General features: G+C 44.0%; 1 protein-coding gene across 35 annotated transcripts in view; it reads right to left on the bottom strand.

The window, feature by feature from the left end:
• Positions 1–20664, bottom strand: part of ICA1 (islet cell autoantigen 1) — a 162641-nt gene that overhangs the window by 16310 nt on the left and 125667 nt on the right. For 26 of the 35 annotated variants that reach the window (XM_086397640.1, XM_086397650.1, XM_086397642.1 and 23 more), the window contains 4 exons: positions 17812–17909; positions 15260–15312; positions 12401–12463; positions 12258–12290 (listed from right to left, as the gene is read on the bottom strand). In XM_086397640.1, the coding sequence (XP_086253766.1) occupies positions 12258–12290; positions 12401–12463; positions 15260–15312; positions 17812–17909 (247 nt within the window). The remainder of the gene's footprint in view (positions 1–12257; positions 12291–12400; positions 12464–15259; positions 15313–17811; positions 17910–20664) is intronic. The other 9 variants (XM_086397658.1, XM_086397661.1, XM_086397659.1 and 6 more) reach the window with 1 other exon arrangement.

The raw sequence follows: 20664 nt of genomic DNA, 5'->3' as shown, positions 1-20664 counted from the left end.
AAAACAAAAGCAGTAAAGGATGAGCTTCACAGGCCAGAGGTGCAGCCCTGAAGGGTTGGCTGGACCACAGGGGTGGACACTGGGCCACCCTTTCCTTGCTGTGCAACTCGCTTGAGATCCTTACCCGCTCTGGGCCTCTGTTTTTTCATCTACAAAATTATAATGTTAATAATGTCCACTTTGGAATATCCTCAGGAAGATCACAAGGAATATATCTTAAACCTCACTGCTGCTCCAGAAGAAAGACTTTAAAGAAGAGACTGATTCTTACCGTATGAACACTGACAAAATACTAAATCGTGAGCACAGGTAAAGCGGAGGCAGTAATGATCATGAATCCTATAACTTTTCATTGAGTTTTCTACATAGTTTAAAAACTAAGAACTGATAGGTTTATTAACTCTGGCCACGTTGTCATATCTAATTGCCACTTGGAAACTATAAACATTTCTGTTGTAAGTCATGAAGAGAAGGAACAATCATGATTTATATTTTCTCTGAGCTAGATTTTAATGCTGATACTGTCACAGTGAGATTAAGAGGTTTTCCTCAAATATATGAGATACTTCTTTAAAGTCTTCACTTGTGAATTAACTAAAGCTCTTATCTCCGTTGGTTTTATTGGATCTATTTGCAACCACACTTTGTAGAATGACTGGGGAGATCTGGAGGGTGCTGAGCAGACTGTCTACACATGGCGGGTGGGGGAGGAGGAATACAGGCACTTTCATATCAGTGTGGTTTAAAAATAGTGGCGAAGGATCACCATATTTGGACAGCTGTCTAATTTCAGCATTCTCCTGTTTGTGTTATCACCGAGCTTTGCACCAAGACCTAGCCTGTGGGTGTGCTGGTGAGAAGAGGAGGAAGATGGCATTTTATTACGCCGGCTTCCGAGATGGTTCTGTGGTGACGGGGGCGCTCAGGAACCACCCAGGCCTGCTCAAGGTGGGAAGGGCCCGGCAGGAGAGGCGAGGGCCTCACCGCTGGGAGCGGAGGAAGGAGCCTTGGCTGTGACAGGGCGTGTCCGCCAACACTCATCTGGGCGTCCCTTCCCACTTCTCTCTTCAGTCTCTCTCATCATCACCCTTTTCACACACATTCACTGCACAAAGCTCAGTACTTCCTACTTTCAGCTGGACCTAATCGCCCAAACCTTTTCTCATGGTTTCCTTTCGGGCCTGACTGAAACCAGATGATTGCTGAACCAAATCCCCTTTATTGGAACCAATTCAAGGCGATGTCTAGACCCTAGAGGAAGAGAGGACTTTACGGGAGCACTCAGAATTGTGTGTGTTCCTCCCAAAGTCACTTTACAGTCTCCCTTGCTTTCATCTAGATGTCAATCCAGGGAAGATCGTGACCAGAGTGAGCAACAACAAATAATACACTTGGAGAGCCTTTTGAAAATAACTACAGCCTGTGACCTAAAGGGGAAGGAAATCCAAAGAAGAGGGATATATATATATATATATATATATATACACATACATACACACACACACACACACATACACACAGTTGTTTCACTTTGCTATACAGAAGAAACTAACAACATTGTAAAGCAACTATTCTCCAATAAAAATAAAAAAACCCAACCACAGACTGGAGAAGCTCTACCTTTGTGTTTACTGTTTATGCTGTGAGATGGTATCTAGAGTAGCCCTCTGTGGTTTTGCTAACTTAGCATCCCTTTCCTCCCTCTCTTTACTTTCTCTTGGGGAGACCCCTGCTCCTCCTTATCCTGGTGAGACACCAGGTAAGATGCCTCACCGCTTCATCCCAGGTGGACCCGTGACCTAGGCTCAGCAGAGTTCTTCGTTGCTCAGGCCATGGTGACTGGCTCAGGGGTGGGCACAAGCCAGGGGCTTCCCTGAGTTTGGAAGATGGAAGCTGGGAGGAAGATGGGCTCTCTTCTTTGGGATTCTAAGTTCTAGGGATGCAGAGTTGAGGCTCTCAGTGATGATGGAACCAAACAGGGATGGAAACTTTCGGAGTTAGAATCCTGACAACATTCTTTAAGCCCCTGGATCCAGCTTTTCTTTTCTTAAAAACTTTTTATTTTGTACCGGGGTATAGCCGATTAACAATGTCATAGTTTCAGGTGAACAGTGAAGGGATCAGCCATACATATACATGTATCCATTCTCCCTCAAACTTTCCTCCCAATCCAGACAGATCCAGCCTTTCTTGAAGTCAATCCACCCCTGTGTATCCTCAGCTACATGGACCAATATCCATATGTTCTTCTATTTTCTTTTCATATTAAAGCTAAACTGTTCAAAGAAGAATTTGTTACTTCCAACTAAATGATTCCTGACTAATAATCTATCCTATCCAATGCAAATTTAGTGACTAAATGAAAAAAGGACCCATGGGGAGGATGTTATTGTCCCGAACTGGTTTTGAATAGAGCTCTTCAATTGAAAGGGGGCTTCCCTGGTGGCTCAGCTGATAAAGAACCCGGCTGCCAATGCCGGAGACATAAGAGACTAGGGTTCAGTCTCTGGGTCGGGAAGATCCCCTGGAAAAGGGCATGGCCACCCACTCCAACATTCTTGCCTGGGAAATCCCACGGACAGAGGGGCCTGGAGGGTCCGTGGGGTCATAAAGAGCCAGACATGACTGAGTAAGCACATACACGCACACACACAAAACCACTGAATGTGGCCTGTTACTTAGTGTCCTGCTTATTTAGCAGTTACAGCAGGCTATACTGTGGCTGTTTTCTCTTTTAAGAAAACTTGTTAGCTGAAAGCAATGAAACTGACACCGACTTGAACCAGAAAGCAGGGAAACCTCCCAATTATTGCCCTGATAATTAAGACGCTTGAAATGATTATACATCACTTGTAAGAAAAACGTAATTACAATAGAAAAGTTCAGGTTTAGGTCTGTAACCAGACAAGTCAAGACTTGAAAAATAACACTAGTCAGTCGGCTCTTAAGAATCACGCTATCATTTTCTTTGGAAATAATTCAACTCAACTGTGAGAAAACGAGAACACAGCTAGATATGATAAGAAGCCGGTGAGAGCTACAGCTGGAGTCAGAGCTTCCACCCCTGCAGGCAAGCAAGTACCAATCCTGGCTTTCTGAGCCCCATCCTGTCTTTGTCTTTTTTTTTTAATGATTTTATTTATTTATTTTTGGCTTGGTCTTCATTGCTGTGCGGGCTTTTCTCTAGCTGTGGCGAGCGGGGGCTAATCTCTAGTTGCAATGCACAGGCTTCTCACTGCAGTAGCTTTTCTTGTTGTAGCGTACAGACTCTAGGCACGTGGGCTCAGAACTTGCGCCTCCCGGGCTCTAGAGTGCAGGCTCAGCAGTTGCGGTGCACGGGCTGAGCTGCTCTGTGGCATGTGGGATCCTCCTGGACCAGGAATTGAATCTGTGTCTGCTGCACTGGCAGGTGGATTCTTTACCACTGAGCCACAAAGGCTGTCTGCCTTTGTCTTACAGAATGAACAAAGGCGGCGGAGATCGCAGGTGCCAAGTCCACAGACACTCCTCCAAGCCCCCTTCATGCCCTTGCGAGTTCCCCAAGTCTCCATGTTTACCTTCCCAGCAGTAACCCAATCACAGATACGGCTACAAACATAAAGGCCAACACGCATGACATACTCCAATTCTCACTGCTTGGCCTCCAACTCTATGACTCCTCATGCACCCCTCTTCCTTTGCGACATTAGCCCCCACTGTACTCTCCCCGTGTTGGGAAGCCTGCTCCACCCCAGCATTATTCCAACTCTAGCATCTGTACTCATTCATCCTCCAAGGCTTCTCCCTGGCCTCAAGTCTGTGCACACTCCAATAGTGTCAATCTTCACTTGATACTGCAGTTACTGCAGTCCCCCCCAACACCTCCCTGGTGGCTCAGACGGTAAAGAATCTGCCTGCAATGCAGAAGACCTGGGTTCAATCCCTGGATCAGGAAGATCCCCTGGAGAAGGAAATGGCAACCACTGTAGTATTCTTGCCTGGAGAAGTCTATGGACAGAGGAGCCTGGCAAGCTATAGTCCGTGGGATTGCAAAGAGTCGGACGCGACTGAGCAGACTAACACTTCCACTTTCACTTTTTACCCACCGCCTCCTGTCAAGTCACTGTTCAAGTTTCTTCTTCCTTCTATAGCCACCCGAGCGACTTTGTTAGCACCCTTTCTGGGTCTATCTGTAATCAAGTTCCTGGCCCTGCTCTACACTGAAGTGGCCCTCTTGAAGGTTAGCAGTGAGACCCTCGTGGCAGGTTCCAAGCCCCTATTCTGAGGCTGCTTTGGTCTCTTTAGCACTCTGCACTACTGCCCACTCTGGAAATGCTGTCGTCTCCTGGGCTCCCCAGGAAGTGGCTCTCTTGGATGTCCTCCTGTCTTCTTGACTATACTTTCCCTGCCGCCTCGTCCTACTCTGGTTGCCCTTGAGACTTCCTCCTAAGCAATCACCTCTCTCTTCCCTACATTCTCGGCATAGAAGATCTTCTGTGTTCTGGTTCTAGTGTCACCTGGGAACAGTCTCAAGCCCCTGTCTCCAATTCCAAATGCTTTCCTGAAACTCTGATGACAAATTCCAGCCTGGGGGCCCTTAGGGGCTGGCCCACTGCTGAGCCTGGTGGGGCTCCATAAAAGACACTCTCCCTTTGTATGTGTATGTGTGTGTGTGTGCACGCTCAGGCGCTGCAGTCATGTTCAACTCTTTGAGACCCTGTGGACCATAGTCCACCAGGCTCCTCCGTCCATGGGATTCTCCAGGCAAGAATACTGGAGTGGGCTGCCATGCCCTCCTCCAGGGGATCTGCCTGACCCAGGTATCAAACCTGGGTCTCTTGTGTCTCCTGCATCAACAGGCAAGTTCTTTACCACTAGTGCCACCTGGGAAGCCCCTCTGGCTGTATACTTTTGCTTAATTCAGCTGTGAGGTTATCACTCCCTTCCTCAAATAACATCCATGGCCCCCTCTGATTGCTGAGTGAAGTGATGCTCCTTATCGTGGGCTCAGGACCTCTGTAGTCAAGCTCTAAGGTAGCCCTTTCCACAGCTCACCAACATTGCCTTCAGGGAAGTCTGTGGTTCAGCAACACTCTTCTGCCTGCTGTTCTTCACACATACTCCCCCATCTTCCCATCTAAGAACCTGCTGTTTTCCCAGTGAAATGCCCAAAGGGAAGAGTCATACTCTGAAAGGATCTTATAAATCATCTCCTCAAACTCATTTTATAGATGAGGAAAGAGAGACCCAGGCTAGATGACCTCAAGGTCATATAATTTATTAGTTATGGATTATCTGGCTGGGGACCCCTGGCTCACAAGTCAAGATGTTTTCTCAGTGCTGCACACTTCAGAGCCTATTAAGGATCACATATATAAGCAAATATTTAAATTTTCGTAAAGTCTGTAGGGTTTCTAAGGTCATATAGCTCCACTGGCTGCTAGGCAAAATTCTTGGCTGCAGGCATCATGACAGAATGGCCAAGATGACAGACCCTCTCGTCATCTTTGTCTTGCTCTGCCCAAGGCTTCAAAAATCAAACCCCATGTCTCTGCAAAAACATTCCTTAGGAACACTGATTCTGACCCAGTGAGTTTTCAGCGAGTGAAAACTGACATTCAGAGGCAGCGCTAGAGTTCAGACTGTGGGTGACAGAAAACTAAGGTGGGAAAAGGGTGACCGCCCACTCAGGTGACATTTCTGAAATCATACCGAGTTTCATGACCTCAGCAGAAATTAGGAGCACAGAAGATGGAAACATGAGTGCACAGACCCAAAATGAAAGCACAGGAAAGCAAACAGATAAATGTCACGGCAGTTCCCTTCATCTGTGTGTGAAACAGGAAGGCGCTCGGGTTTGCTCCCGGCTCCCCGCTCTCAGCATTATGACTAATTGTAAAGGCCTCACGCTTGAAACACACATGAAAAACCCCAAACACCAACACTATCCTCACATCACCCAGAAGACAGCACGGGACAAAGATGGGTAGGAAACCACCTTAGAAAACTAACAAGAAAAATAGTCTTCATTATAAAAGGCCCTGGGAAGAAACCGTACTTGCTTAGAATTCAAGAATACTTCTAAAACCTCCCTTCTGGTGAAAAAAGACATGGATAATAATAGCTAGCAGATGGAGGAAAATCCACTGCACCCACTCTCTGGGACACACACCCACAAACACACACACGTCAAACAAAAAATAAAACAAAAAAAAACCCCTCCTCCACGAGCGAAAAAAACCCCAACAATGCTAGACCCTGAGCAGACACTCAGAAATGCTTTTTCATGATCCCCAAGCCTGGTCCTCCGTTGTAACGTTAGAATTTAACAAGCAAGCAATCTTACTAGAAAACTTGACACCTGGAGCATGGGTAAATCTACACAGAACACTCCAGACTATAAGGTGATCAAGTAAGAACAGTACTCGGTTTTAAAAGTGCACCATTAGCTCATGAAAGGAAGCAACCCAGCAGTTCTCCGTAGGACACTGAGCAAGACAGGGAGAAGGGAAAGTTTATGAGAAAAGACATAGCTGTGAGGAAGCAGTCAGATCCCTAGCCAGCTACACATACATGGGTAAGTATAGGAGGGGCTTCCCAGGAAGCTCAGCTGGTAAACAATTTGCCTGCCAATGCCGGAGACACAAGAGACTCAGGTTTGATTCCTAGGTCAGGAAGATCCCCTGAAGGAGATGGCAACCCACTCTAGTAGTCTTGCTGGAACATCAGAGGAGCCTGGTGGGTGACAGCATACGGCATCACAAAGAGTCAGACACGACTGGTGCGCACATGCACACACACACACAGGGGACCCTTCTGAACGACTGAGAAAGACCTGGGGCAGGGACAGAAACATGTGTTACTGATTCAGGCTACAGCTCCTCATCCAGACCTACTGAGTGAGGCTCTCAGTCATTCTGAAGTTTGGCCAGAATTCAGAATCGCAAGTCTGTATGGAAACCGAGGAAGCAGCCGAAGACAAACATTTTAACTGTAATATGAACAATCAAAAAATTCTAAAATTCGTTCAGCCAGTCCCATCTGAGAGAGGGATCTTTTGGATGAAACCAAGTTAGGAGACTTAGGTGAGCTGAGTGGATGGAACTCTCTTCTGCTTTATGCCATCACTTTCTGTTCAGTTATCTGAGAGTTATTTTTCTTGGCCCAACTTTGAGGAACACAAGATTTCTACCTGTTCAGTTCAGTTCAGTCGTTCAGTCATATCCGACTGTTTGTGACTCCATGAATCGCAGCACACCAGGCCTCCCTGTCCATCATCAAATCCCGGAGTTCACTCAGACTCACATCCATCGAGTCAGTGAGGCCATCCAGCCATCTCATCCTCTGTCGTCCCCTTTTCCTTCTGCCCCCAATCCCTCCCAGCATCAAAGTCTTTTCCAATGAGTCAACTCTTCGCATGAGGTGGCCAAAGTACTGGAGTTTCAGCTTCAGCATCATTCCTTCCAAAGAACACCCAGGACCGATCTCCTTCAAAATGGACTGGTTGGATCTTCTTACAGTCCAAGGGACTCTCAAGAGTCTTCTCCAACACCACAGTTCAAAAGCATCAGTCCTTCGGTGCTCAGCTTTCTTCACAGTCCAACTCTCGCATCCATACATGACTACTGGAAAAATCATAGCCTTGACTAGACAGACCTTTGTTGGCAAAGTAATGTCTCTACTTTTGAATATGCTATCTAGGTTGGTCATAACTTTCCTTCCAAGGAGTAAGCGTCTTTTAATTTCATGGCTGCAGTCACCATCTGCAGTGATTTTGGAGCCCAGAAAAATAAAGTTTGACACTGTTTCCACTGTGTCCCCATCTATTTCCCATGAAGTGATGGGACCAGATGGCATGATCTTCGTTTTCTGCATGTTGAGCTTTAAGCCAACTTTTTCACTCTCCTCTTTCACTTTCATCAAGAGGCTTTTTAGTTCCTCTTCACTTTCTGCCATAAGGGTGGTGTCATCTGCATATCTGAGGTTATTGATATGTCTCCCGGTAATCTTGATTTCAGCTTGTGCTTCTTCCAGCCCAGCATTTCTCATGATGTACTCTGCATATAAGTTAAATAAGCAGGGTGACAATATACAGCCTTGACGTACTCCTTTTCCTATTTGGAACCAGTCTGTTGTTCCATGTCCAGTTCTAACTGTTGCTTCCTGACCTGCATATAGGTTTCTCAAGGGGCAGGTCAGGTGGTCTGGTATTCCCATCTCTTTCATAATTTTCCACAGTTTATTGTGATCCACACAGTCAAAGGCTTTGGCATAGTCAATAAAGCAGAAATAGATGTTTTTCTGGAACCCTCTTGCTTTTTCGGTGATCCAGCGGATGTTGGCAATTTGATCTCTGGTTCCTTTGTCTTTTCTAAAACCAGCTTGAACATCTGGAAGTTCTACCTGTTATAACCCATGAATTGAGGCTAAGGATCATCACATGTGGTCACAAGGTGATTTCAGAGCCACTTCCAAGTATTTCAAACTGTAACTCAGTTTCTTCTTCACTTGAAATGTTTGTATAAACTGGCCAAATATTGGTTTTCCATTACATTATCTATTTGTTGTTGTTCAGTCATTAACTCGTGTCTGACTCTTTGCAACTCCATTAACTGCAGCACGCCAGGCTTTCTTGTCCTTCACCATCTCCTGGAGTTTGTTCAGACTTATGTCCATTGGGTCAGTGATGCCATCTAACCACCTCATCCTCTGTCGTCCCCTTCTCCTCCTGCCCTCAATCTTTCCCAGCATCAGGGTCTTTTCCAATGAGTCAGCTCTTCGCATCAGGTGGCCAAAGTATTGGAGCTTCAGCCTCAGCATCAATCCTTAGAGTGAATACACAGAGTTGATTTCCTTCAGGATTGACTGGTTGGATCTCCTTGCAGTCCAAGGGACTTTCAAGAGTCTTCTCCAGCACCACAATTTGAAACTATCAATTCTTTGGTGCTCAGCCTTCTTTATGGTCCAACTCTCACATCCATATATGACCACTGAAAAAACCACAGCTTTGACTAATGGACCTTTGTTGGCAAATTGTTATCTCTGCTTTTTAATATGCTGTCTAGGTTTGTCATAGCTTTTCTTCCAAGGAGCAAGCATCTTCTAATTTCATTATCTATTTAGTAGGAGAAAACACATTTCACTATGACACTGAGTCAGAGTGATTTTCTGGGCCATGGTTCCTGGGGAATTGTGTCCTTGCTGTTGTCAGAAGTGGTCTGCTCTCTGACAACATTGCACCAGGACTGACTGTTGAACAGAATCACCACTGAGAGTGAACGGGCCCCCATGCAGCAGGGTGCTAGAGCTTACAGCCCCACCACCAGGCCTATAAAGTCAGCCTTCCCTGGATTAAGCTCTTTTTAACTCTTGATTGTTTAATGTCTCACATACTACAACCAGCATTTTAAATTGAGATTTGGTTCTTCTGGCAGTTTTCCAAAGGGCACATATTTGGAAGTCAACTAATTAAGAGCATTCTCTTCTTCCATCACCTCAAGTTCTTTGTACACTGAGGGAATACTTTTATACTTGGGGCTGTGTTAATTTTTAAGCTGATGCTACCCCAGGGGCTGCAGATGCAGAAGAAGCAGATAGAGGGAAAGAATGGCTCATGACTCAAGGAGGGCTTTGTGGGCTGGCAGTGATACAGGGAAAGGAGAAATTATGTCAAACTGCATTTAACCAAGAAAATTTGTAAATACATTTTTCTGCCTGAGAATGAGTACACAGTTTGAGGAAGAGCACGTTCATTTCTTTATCTTCAGAATTAAATTGAGTGCTCAAAAAAAAGCCTATGAGCTGCAATTCGACGAAACAAAGATTGTACCTTTAAACCAACGAGGTGTGGAAGTAGTTTTAAATAAGGAGAAAGATAGCAATCTTATTCCAGTGAATCTTGGCCCATGGGATGGAAGAAGCTCATGACTGTATCTTGGAAAGGAGCATTTCTGACTAAATTCTGAGAAGAAATGCATGGCTACTGGGTTAGCCATGTACTGCTATGACCAAGTTAAAAAAAAAAATCAAAATCCAAAAGCAAGAATATTTTTTGGGAAGAAGTGGGGAAACATGAGACTGTGGACTCAAATGTGCTTGTATTTCTGGAAAGAAACACTGCAGGGATGCAAGACGGGAGGGAGTGTTGGAACAGAGAGGAGGGTGGGTAGCAGTAATGTGGGCGAGAGGTTTGTTTTTTTCCTGTATATGTTTTTATTATCATTTTGTTTTTTGCACTAATGTGAACACACCACCTACTCAAAAATTATGCTTATTAAAATAATGAAATTAAGTAGGAGATAATAAAAACAAAGGACAAGCTATATAAACAAGAGGTTTGGAATAAGAGAAATCATATTCCTATCAAAATAAGTTGAAGCTTATGTATGAATAATTCGTTAACTGTTAAGACTTGCTAAAACTAGGTAGGAGGTACCTATTACTTGTTACATTATTATCTTTATCTCAGTTTGTAAGACTGAACTATTTCCTCCTCCAAAAATTAATTTGTTTGAAAACACCTTTATTTCATCAAAATTCTATCCTTAAGCCAAGGGAGAAATGATTTTATGAAAACATAGGCCATGTAATGGCAATCTGTATTATTACTTGCTTTTTTACTTTCATAATCTTATGTGATTTCAACATTCACAAATAAGTAGACATTCTGATAAAATACACATGGACCTTCATGAAATATTGCATGGTGGAGTGAAAAATTAATAAGGAAAGCAGGTTTCTGCACTGAAGTTTATATTCCTTAGCCCTGGAAACTCTTTTTCTAAGCCCTGGAAACTTAATGCTAGAGTTTTGTTGCCTTTCCAATTTTGAAAAAAATCTTTAACCAATGACCTCTGTTTCCCAGACTCTCTCCTCTCACACTCTGGGAACTAAATCCAAATCAAGCAAAGACTGGATAGAGAAAGTTGTCAGCCCTAGGTAACTGGGGCCATCAGGATATCTTGGCCCACTTCTAGTCCTGAAAGAAACCTGTCAGTCCAGGGCAGACTGTATGCCAACCCCCTGGGGCAAGAGATACTCTAGAATTTGGATGACAATCTCAGGGATATTTTGGACCCATGGTAAATCAGGAGGAGACTCTTGGTAGGATGAAAAGCAAATGCTATGAGCAAGCTGAAAACACTCAATTTCTTGGGATCACTTAAAACTAGGCATGTCTCATCCAGACCCACAGTTGTGGAATCTCCTTGAGGGGCGACGCAGTAAATGACTTTTGGGTCTGGGGACTGGGATGTGGGGCCTACCTAGCCAGCAAGCTCTCCCTTTGCATTTAAGTAAGGCTCAGTGAAGATGAGCACTGTGCATCAGCATGGCAATATTTCTTTTTATTTTTTTCATAATTAGATTTTTTTTTGAAAATTACATAAACTCATAATTTATAATCTATTTATTTATTTGTTTATTTTTGGCCATGCCATGTGCTGCATGTGGGGTCTTAGTTCCCCAACCAGGAATTGAACCCATGCCCCCCTACAGTGGAAGCTCAGAGTCTTAACCACTGACTGTCAGGGAAGTCCCAGCAGGGCAACACTTCTAATCCCACATCTCAACTGCTTACCATTTAGAGAGTCCCTGTGTCAGAGATATGAAAGACCCTTTGCATACTTGATCTTCGAACCTGAGAGTAACCCAGCAAGACTGTTGCTACTGGTTCCAATTTACAAATGAGAATAACTGAGGCTAAAAGAGTTTAAGGATGAAGCAAGTTACTTAAGGCCATAGAGATTATTTATAAGAGAACCATATTCAAAAGTCAGGTCTGTCTGATTCTGAAAGCCATGTTTTTTCTACTCCCGCATACAATCTCTGACGTAGCACCTTTTAGCTTTACTGGTTTGAACATTATAATGATAACGGATCTGCACATACTCTTTGTGCATGAGGATATTTAAAGTCACTTGGCCTTCCCTTGTGGCTCAGATGGTAAGGAATCTCCCTCCAATGCAGGAGACCTGGGTTTGACCCCTGGGTTGGGAAGATCCCCTGGAGAAGGGAATGGCAACCCACTCCAGTATTCTTGCCTGGAGAATCCCATGGACAGAGGAGCCTGGCAGGCTACTATTCATGGGGTTGCAAAGAGTTAGACACAACTGAGCAACTTTTACTTCACTTCATAAAGACAAATGGCAGTTACCTAAAAGCAATTGCTTGGGAATGCAAAGCTATTCAAAAGATAAAAATTGCATTTGCCTCCATGTAACCACAGTATTTAAAATATTTTAAAAAACTGTAACCCCAAAGAAATGCATAAATCTTACCACCTTCCTCGGGTTTCATGTCTAAAAGTTCATCTACAGGTTCATTAGAGGAGAAGAAAGAAAAGAAAATTATGTCAGTTTCATTTTGTAAGGAGTTTGAGTCAAATTACTAAAATTGAGTTGTTTTCCTTAATCTGGATTACCTGAGCATGCATTATGTGTAGAGCTTTTGTCTAAGGCAGATAAAACACTTTTTCTATCTTCGGCTGTAAATAAAACACATGCATTTGGTTATCACCACTTCAGAAAGGTGTGGAGTTCATATACTAACGTGGTATAAGGTAAGCACATGCTTCAGGAACAAATGTATCTGAAAACTCCCTCAGGCAGGAGCAGGGGTCCTCAGCTGACATTTTACTCAAGCAACTGGCTCTCAATGAACGCCGAATTAACTGCCCTGAATCCTTGATTTGTTTGGTAGAAAAACTATATGCCACTGATCTAACAATTCTCCTTCCAGGGACACATGTGTGACTTAAGTACCCAACGACAAATTGCTGGGGCTAATGAACCTCAGTCACATGGCCTGGCTAAAATAAAAGGGCAGATTACTGGGTGAAAGAAGCCAACCTGTAAAGGCTACACAGCAGGATTCCAACCATATGACATTCTGGGAAAAGCCAAACAATGGCGACAGTGAGAAGACCAGAGGTTGCTAGAGTTTGGGGGAGGGGAAGACGAATAGGTGAAGTCACAGGGGATTTCTGGGACAGTGAAACCACTCTGCATGATACTGTAATGATGGATATGTGTCATTATACCTTTGTGAACACCTACATACTGTACAACATCTAATGTAAACTATGGAACCTGAGTAATAATGATATGTCAATGCTGGCTCACTGATTATTTACCCTGGTGGGGGATGTTGCTAATGGAGGTGTCTATACATGTGTGGGGGCAAGGAACATGTAGGAACTCTTTTTCCCTTCTGCCCAATAAAGTGTGTGTACACAACAGCACAGCCTTAAAACTTGGTTTGCTCATATGTACATTAGACTTTCTACAAGTCCCAGAATAAAAGGCAGATGGCACTTCTTTATAATGGCTTCCATTCTATATATCTATGAAACAGGGTGATCGACAGGTACAATCTCAAAATATTATGCAACTCCCACAGGCAAGTGAATATACTGCACAAAGGGAAAACTGCATCTCCTGTGTTGTCACATGTTGTATAAATGCCTTGAATACAAACATAATAAACTGGAGTTTCGTGCTTCCACAAAACTAAAATTTTCCTGTTCAACTATAAGATTCCCACAGGTTTCAGGCTACAGGCCTTGCATGATCCTGAGGTTGGTGGTGTGGATCAATACTGTTCAGAGAACTCTTACATGGCTAGCCTGCCTCTCTGCCTTCTTCTACCACTTCCTCCCTCCTTCCCTCATGCTTTAGGACCTTGTTTCTCGGACCTTCTCCTGGTTCTCCCTGGCTCACAGTCTTCACTCAGGCTGTTTCTTTTGCTTTGACAGGTCTTGCAATAGCCTTGACTGAGATAATTCCCCGATGCCCTCAAACAGGTGAGGGCTCCCAATCACAAATACCTGTAAACAGCCCTTGTAGCTCTCACTCGAGTTGGAGTTACCCAGTAACTTGTGTAATAGTTCGCCCCATGTTGGAAGGATCTACCACTGAACACCCAGAGCCCACCACAGACAAACGTGTGCTGAACAAATGAACAAAGTCGTGCATAAGGGAAGGCAAACAAGTATGAAAGGATGACAGGAAGTCAAGCTGCGGAGGCAGAACGGTGACAGTTTGTTTTTCCTGTTCAAAGACAGATGAGGAAAAGCAAACAAAGCAGTCAAATGGGAGAAGAAGGAGAATAAAGCAGGCGACGTGGTTGGAAAAGTAGGAAGAAAGATGGAAGGAAGACAAAGCCTGGGGAAAAAGATGGAAGGGAGGGGGGATTCCAGGGTGTACTCTGCCTGTCTGGTCTCCGGGAGATGACGGAACAGAGCGGAGGCAGATGTGTCCTGGGAGGGCCAGGCTGAACGGGCACTTGAGGTCATTTCAGATCTCTCCCCACTATATAAGACTGGTCCCTTCATCTCCAAGGATTCGAGTCCCAGTGAAAGACTCAGTTTTCCATCCCGTGAGTTCCATCACACTCAACCCGACCCTGTGCTCCTTATGAGAGAACTGCCGATAAAAGAGCAGGCTATAACGGCAGGAGGCAGGGATTGCTGACAAGCCCTGCCCAGCACAGTGTCTGGGTCACAAGCGCTGTGATCCCTCAGGATCAGAGGAGGGTCAGTGTGCCCCAGGCATCTGGGGTCACTCAGCGAGGAGGAGCCTGGCGCGCTACAGTCCAGGGGCTCACAGAGAGCTGGACAAGACTGAGAGACTAACACTTTGCTTTTACACTTCACTAGTACAGAGCAGGCCCAGGAGCCACCTGAAGAGCAGAGTCCGAGCCCTCCCATCGGATCACTAGTACAGAGCAGGCCCAGGAGCCACCTGAAGAGCAGAGTCCGAGCCCTCCCATCGGATCACTAGTACAGAGCAGGCCCAGGAGCCACCTGAAGAGCAGAGTCCGAGCCCTCCCATCGGATTCCCAACAAGGCCCAGCACCCACCCCGTGACACAGTGGAAATCAAACCCCCCCAGTGTCATTATGTGATCTCATCACGACCATCTCCACAGCCCAAATGTCAGCTACCGCTCGTAATGGTAACGCAGCAACGTTATCACCTGTTGTAAAGCAAACAGCTCTCTGTCGAGTCTCAGTTGTGATGCCCCCCTAACAGGCTGCTGCTGAAATGACTAATGATGGCTGTTTTTTCGTTCAAAATACACAGCCTCTCTCCATAATACTATGGGGTCAACAGCACTGATATTTGAACTTTAAACTCTTAAGAAGGAAAGTAAATACATAATTTTTTTCAGTTGGAAATAAAAAGGTCTAGAAGGAGTTTGACAGAAAAGAAAATGAGTCGGCTATTGTGCAGTAGTATTTCAGAAGCAATTCTGAAAAAAAAAAAAAAATCGAAACTTACTCTTAAAACTAGAGGATTCCTTGTGCTGGTTTTCATCCTCTAGTGAAATTAACCTTAAAATTAAAAAACAAAGTTTAGTAATATTGTTCTGAAAATGTCATACTTATGACAGAGTCAGATTTTATGTACAATATCTATTATTGTACTTACACACACATAAAATATGAACATATAGCCATTTACATGCTATACATGTTTGGAAGAAGAAATAAATTTGCTGACTTTCTCCTGTCCCTGTACTAAAGGTAGTTAGTAGTATCTTAACATCTGGATTTAGTTTCATGCTAAGGCACATATTCCATAAACATCCAAGTGGGTACTTAGGTATAACAAAGATAGGTAATTACTATCATTTTTAAAAACACAGTTAAAAAACTGATGGACAAGTGAGTGTTTATTCTGATTCTGTAGTTACAGAAGAAGACACCTCAGGAGTTTAGCTAAATTACTGTACATAAGGCTAACAGCAGGATCACTCTCAAATTCACAAGACTGTTGCCTACTGAACTCTGACTACTCATGGGTAGGATCACTTCACGGTCCTGAGGTCCAGCCGGTGTCTCTGAACCTCCCTCCTAGCACAGTGGTTCACTTTACCTACCATTTCTGAACAAAATTCTTATGAAATTTTCAATGTCATTAAAATGGTTACTGGGTTATACTTCTTGAGCTTTAAAGAGGAAGTACTAAAATAATGAATAAATATGAAATTAATTAAAACCAATCAACACCATCTTGGGTGGTTCTTCCTCTCTGAGTAAAAGTTAATGCTTTATTTTAATTGCAGTAACACCAAGTGAAAAGAAGGCACCAGGACTCACTCCAGGCCCCGCCCCTTACTATCCAGGGGCTGTGGGCAGACCTTTAACCTCTCTGAGCCTCGCTTCCATCATTAACACAACAGGGAAAAGCCTACCTTGATCACACGGAGGGGCATCATGAGAATGAGCTGAGATGACATGAAGAGAACACCTGACATTGTGTTTAGTACACGGTAGGTGTTCACTCCAGTACTCTTGCCTGGAAAATCCCATGGACGGAAGGGCCTGGTGGGCTGCAGTCCATGGGGTCGCTAGGAGTCAGACACGACTGAGCGACTTCACTTTATTTTTTCACTTCCATGCATTGGAGAAGGAAATGGCACCCCACTCCAGTGTTCTTGCCTGGAGAATCCCAGGGACGGAGGAGCCTGGTGGTCTGCTGTCTTTGGGGTCGCACAAAGTCGAACACGACTGAAGCGACTTAGCAGCAGCAGCAGCAGCAGGTGTTCACTAAATGGCAGTTAGATTACCATTGTGTGTTAGTTGCTCAGTCCTGTCAGATTCTGTGTCACCCATAGCCTGTCAAGCTCCTCTGTTCGTAGAATTTTCCAGGTAAGAATACTGGAGTGGACTGCTATTCCTTTCTCCAGGGAATCTTCCCGACCCAGGAATCAAACCCAGGTCTCCTGCATGGCAGGCAGAGTCTTTACCATCTGAGCCACCCGGGAAGCCCAGATTACCATTACTACTAGTAATAGGTTAAACTGCTTCCACCTAAAAGAGTCAACTGTACTAGATTCAGACCACATTCTATAGTTGTTCCTACAATAAAAAATTGCCTTTGTTTTGCAAAAAACACATTTTCTCGTATTCGCTTTAAAATTACAGAGGGCCACTACAGGCAGCAAATATTTCTGCTGGACAAAAAAGATCTATCTGAACTTATTTTGAAACCCAGTAGAAATGTAAGCCTGTGTTACCACAAGATTGTCATCTAAACTTTTTTGTGTGGACAGTGAAGAGTGAATGGAGGTCAGGCGAACTCCTTTGCCTTCCCAGGTCAGCCGGTTCTCACGGGCTGTGACATCTCACCAGAAAAAGCATAGGTTCACACTGAAACCTCCTCCTTGCTGTATGAGGTTAGGAATTATGCACCATGTATGTGGAAAAGTTCATCTTTCAAAGTATTTAAAATGACTGGAGGTGCCTTCTCTACAAAGAGGCAAGAAATCAAGATGGAGAGTCACTTCCTACCCTCAAAGCTGCTCTCTGCTTCACAGAAGAGAAAACGGAAGGTCTGTATGTAGAAAACAAAACGTCAAAACCCAACACTTGTGTAGGAGAACCCCAGAGGGCTATACTTGTTGAGAAGCAAGTTCATGGGTTATTTCCTTCTGTGAGTGAGAAGCCGGGGATTTCCCATTTGGGACAGGCCCTCAAAACTGATGGTGACAAGAGGAACAGACAGGGTCCAGGCACCCCAGAGAGTGCGAGCCTGGGGCTCAGGCCAGGAGCCCCGGGCACTCCTGCCTCTTTGGCCCCAGTCAACTCCTCTCAAGCCGCCCTTCCTAAAGACCCCGGGTATGGGTCTCTTATCGGGACAGGTGGGTCCCTGCCTAGAGGAATATGTGTGGGGAGGAGTCTGGCCTCTGTTTTAGTACATCTACTCTGAGAACTGAGGAAAGAAAGCCATCACCCTGTGCCAGAGACCCCAGCAGACTCGGCCAGGGAGGGAGGCGAGCCCTTAGCTGTGGGAAGGAAGGTTTGCCAAGTTACGGAGCGGTTACTTACTGACTTGGCTCCTCCGCCATGGCCTCTGCACTTTCCTGCTGGGCGATCCTCTTCTTTTCTTCTTTCTCCACCAGTTTCCTCATAGGGTCTTGTAAGCTCTTGATTGTGATAATGGGAAAGAAAACAAAAGCAAAAGAAACATCAGTTAAACACTCAACTGCCACTGGACCCAGTCATCAAACCTTAAATGGGACGTTTAGGGAGGTTAACCTTGAACCAACGAAGTCAACAGGAATGAAATTTTATGTTCTCGGACCCATCCAAGAAATATGAGCTTGTAAAGGAGAGTTGTTTTGTCACTAGATTTATGTTTTCCCTTTTGTGATAAGTTATTCAGAAGAAGGCCTGTTGGCAATTGCTAACTTTATTTTCCATCTTTAACATGCAGCTAAGATAAACACTCTGTTCTGTCTGCAGCCCACACACTGACAGAACAGAAGTCTGCTCTCCCTCAAAGATGAGGCAATTTTATTTTTAATTTTGTTTGCTATTTTGCAATCTAAAACAGCTTATTAAAAAAAAAAAGAGCAAACAAACTCCCCTTCCCCTCCCCGCCCCACCCTTTTTTTTTTTTAAACTCAAAATAGTGGCTTAACATATTCTGATAAGTTAACTCCCACAAGTGGACAGAGAAGATACATCTAAATCTTCATAGATTAAGAACGGGTGAGAATCTTGTTTTGGCAAATAATTTCTTTGAGTGACTGTTCTTAAAATTTATTAAATATTTAAGGAAAATTTTTGTTTTTGTTTTTGTTTTTAAAAAAGCAAATGCCTAGGAACTGTACACCAATGACAAAGCCTGAAAAAGCAAAACATTCCTGTTAGCAACCGAATGCTGAGTTACACGAAAGATCTCTATTTCTGGCCCTAATTATAATTCAAACACCAAGGAAGTATCTCAAGACACTTATCCTGCTTGTATTCTTGTAACTATCAAAATCCAAGTCCTCATCCTTTGGGTCTTCACCTCTCTGTTTCCGTCTCCCTCGTTCTCATCCTTCACTTTTCTAGCGTGACACACACACAGTGGAGGCAATTACTTCTCATTCACCAATGGATGACCAGAGGGCTGGGTGAAGATGGTTTGAAGGCTGAGTCTCGGCAGAGCAGAGCTGGGATTGATTTTGGAGTCTGCTATTGCTTCCCTGGTGGCTCAGATGGTAAAGAATCTGCCTGCAATGCAGGAGACCCAGGTTTGATCCCTGGGCCGGGAAGATCCCCTGGAGAGGAAGTGGCAACCCGTTCCAGTATTCTTGCCTGGAGAATCCCATGGGAAAGAAATCTGGTGGGCTACCATCCATGGGGTTGCAAAGAGTCAGACACGACTGAGCGACTAACACTTTCACTTTTCATGGGCATCAGAGGGATGCTGGTGTCACCCCTCCTGCCAGAATAATTTTCCTATAATGCCCAGGTCATCATGTTACTCTTTTTCTCACAAACCCAGTACTTTCTTCTTTCTTTCCACTTCTAAACTTCCGTGAGCAAGTTTTAAGATCTTCTAAAATGTGTTCCTATCGTACTCTTCCAAATGCCTTCCCACCAACCACAAGAGACTTTCCATTCAATTAGGCTTCTCCCCTCCTGGTCTCCTGTGTGCAAGTTGCTCTCTTCCAATCTTTGCTCATTCTGCTGCTTTAACCTAAAAAGCTCTTTATTTTTGTTGTTGTTGTTTAGTCGCTAACAACAAAGAGTTGTGTACTACTCTTTGTGACCCCATGGACTGGAGCTGGCCAAGCTCCCCTGTCCATGGGATTCTCCAGGCAAGAATACTGGAGCGGGTTGCCACTCCCTTCACCAGGGGATCTTCCAGACCCAGGGATTGAACTGCATTAGCGGTGGATTCTTTACGCTGAGCCACCAGGGAAGTCTAAAAAACTCTCCTTACCTACCTGTTTATACTCAAAGTCCTATCAGCTTTTGCAAAGCCCAGACCAGTTATTACCATTTTCCATTAAGCCTCATTCACTGAGCACGCCAAATTCAAGAAAGTCAGCCCATCTCCAAACAGTAGATACATACAGTCTTATTAATATTTCATTATACACATTTTATATTAGGTTTTGTTTCTTAAAAATATTTTTTAAATTAGAAAAATGACAAAACCACATGTAGAATGTTTGGAAAGTGAAAAAAGAAAAAATTATTCATAATTCCATTTCCCTAAAACTGTGTTACTATTTTAATATATTTCCTTTCTGATTATTTTCATACTCATCTACTTACATAATTGGAATCCTTGTTTGTATAGTAGATATTTTTATTTTGTATAGTAGATATTTCGTAGAGCAGAGATGTCCTCTTAACCAATTTATGTAGACATTTCATGTTCAAAGCAATTACAGTGCAGAATGTAAGAAAGATTTTATATCTTAAACACTAATATTGAATTAAAAATATAAATGTGTGTTCATTTGTCAATTTCTAGATTCTCTTTCAATCTATGTCCCCTGATTAGGGTTCTGAAGCATTTTCTTGCATAAACTACAACCAAAAAGCGCTGCCATCATTTTTAACGATTCCTTATTCCTGGACATTTAGAGTAGTACACTCAGTTAGCAGTGTTTGAGCACATACCAAGGACCAGGTACTGTTTTGGGTGCTGGGGATCCATGGCACACAAGACAGACAAAATTATCAGCAAGTGGTGGGTCCAGGCAGAGAACTGAAATAGTGGGCTAGAAATTGACTGATCATAGTCTGCAGGGATGTCCTCTTTTAGAAGTGATATTTCAACTAAGAGCTAAATGGCGCAAAGGAGCCAGCTACAGGCAGCTCGGGAGACCACGGGGCCCTTGTGCAGAGGCCAAGAGGTAGAAACAGCTTGGCTTGTTTGGGCTGTAGTGTAGG

Source organism: Bos grunniens, chromosome 4 (genome assembly GCF_055505025.1).
Source record: "Bos grunniens cultivar Pamir isolate PY7600 chromosome 4, Bosgru_T2T1.0, whole genome shotgun sequence".
In the NCBI taxonomy this organism is placed as follows: domain Eukaryota; kingdom Metazoa; phylum Chordata; class Mammalia; order Artiodactyla; family Bovidae; genus Bos; species Bos grunniens.
This window is presented reverse-complemented; position numbering and strand designations above follow the sequence as displayed.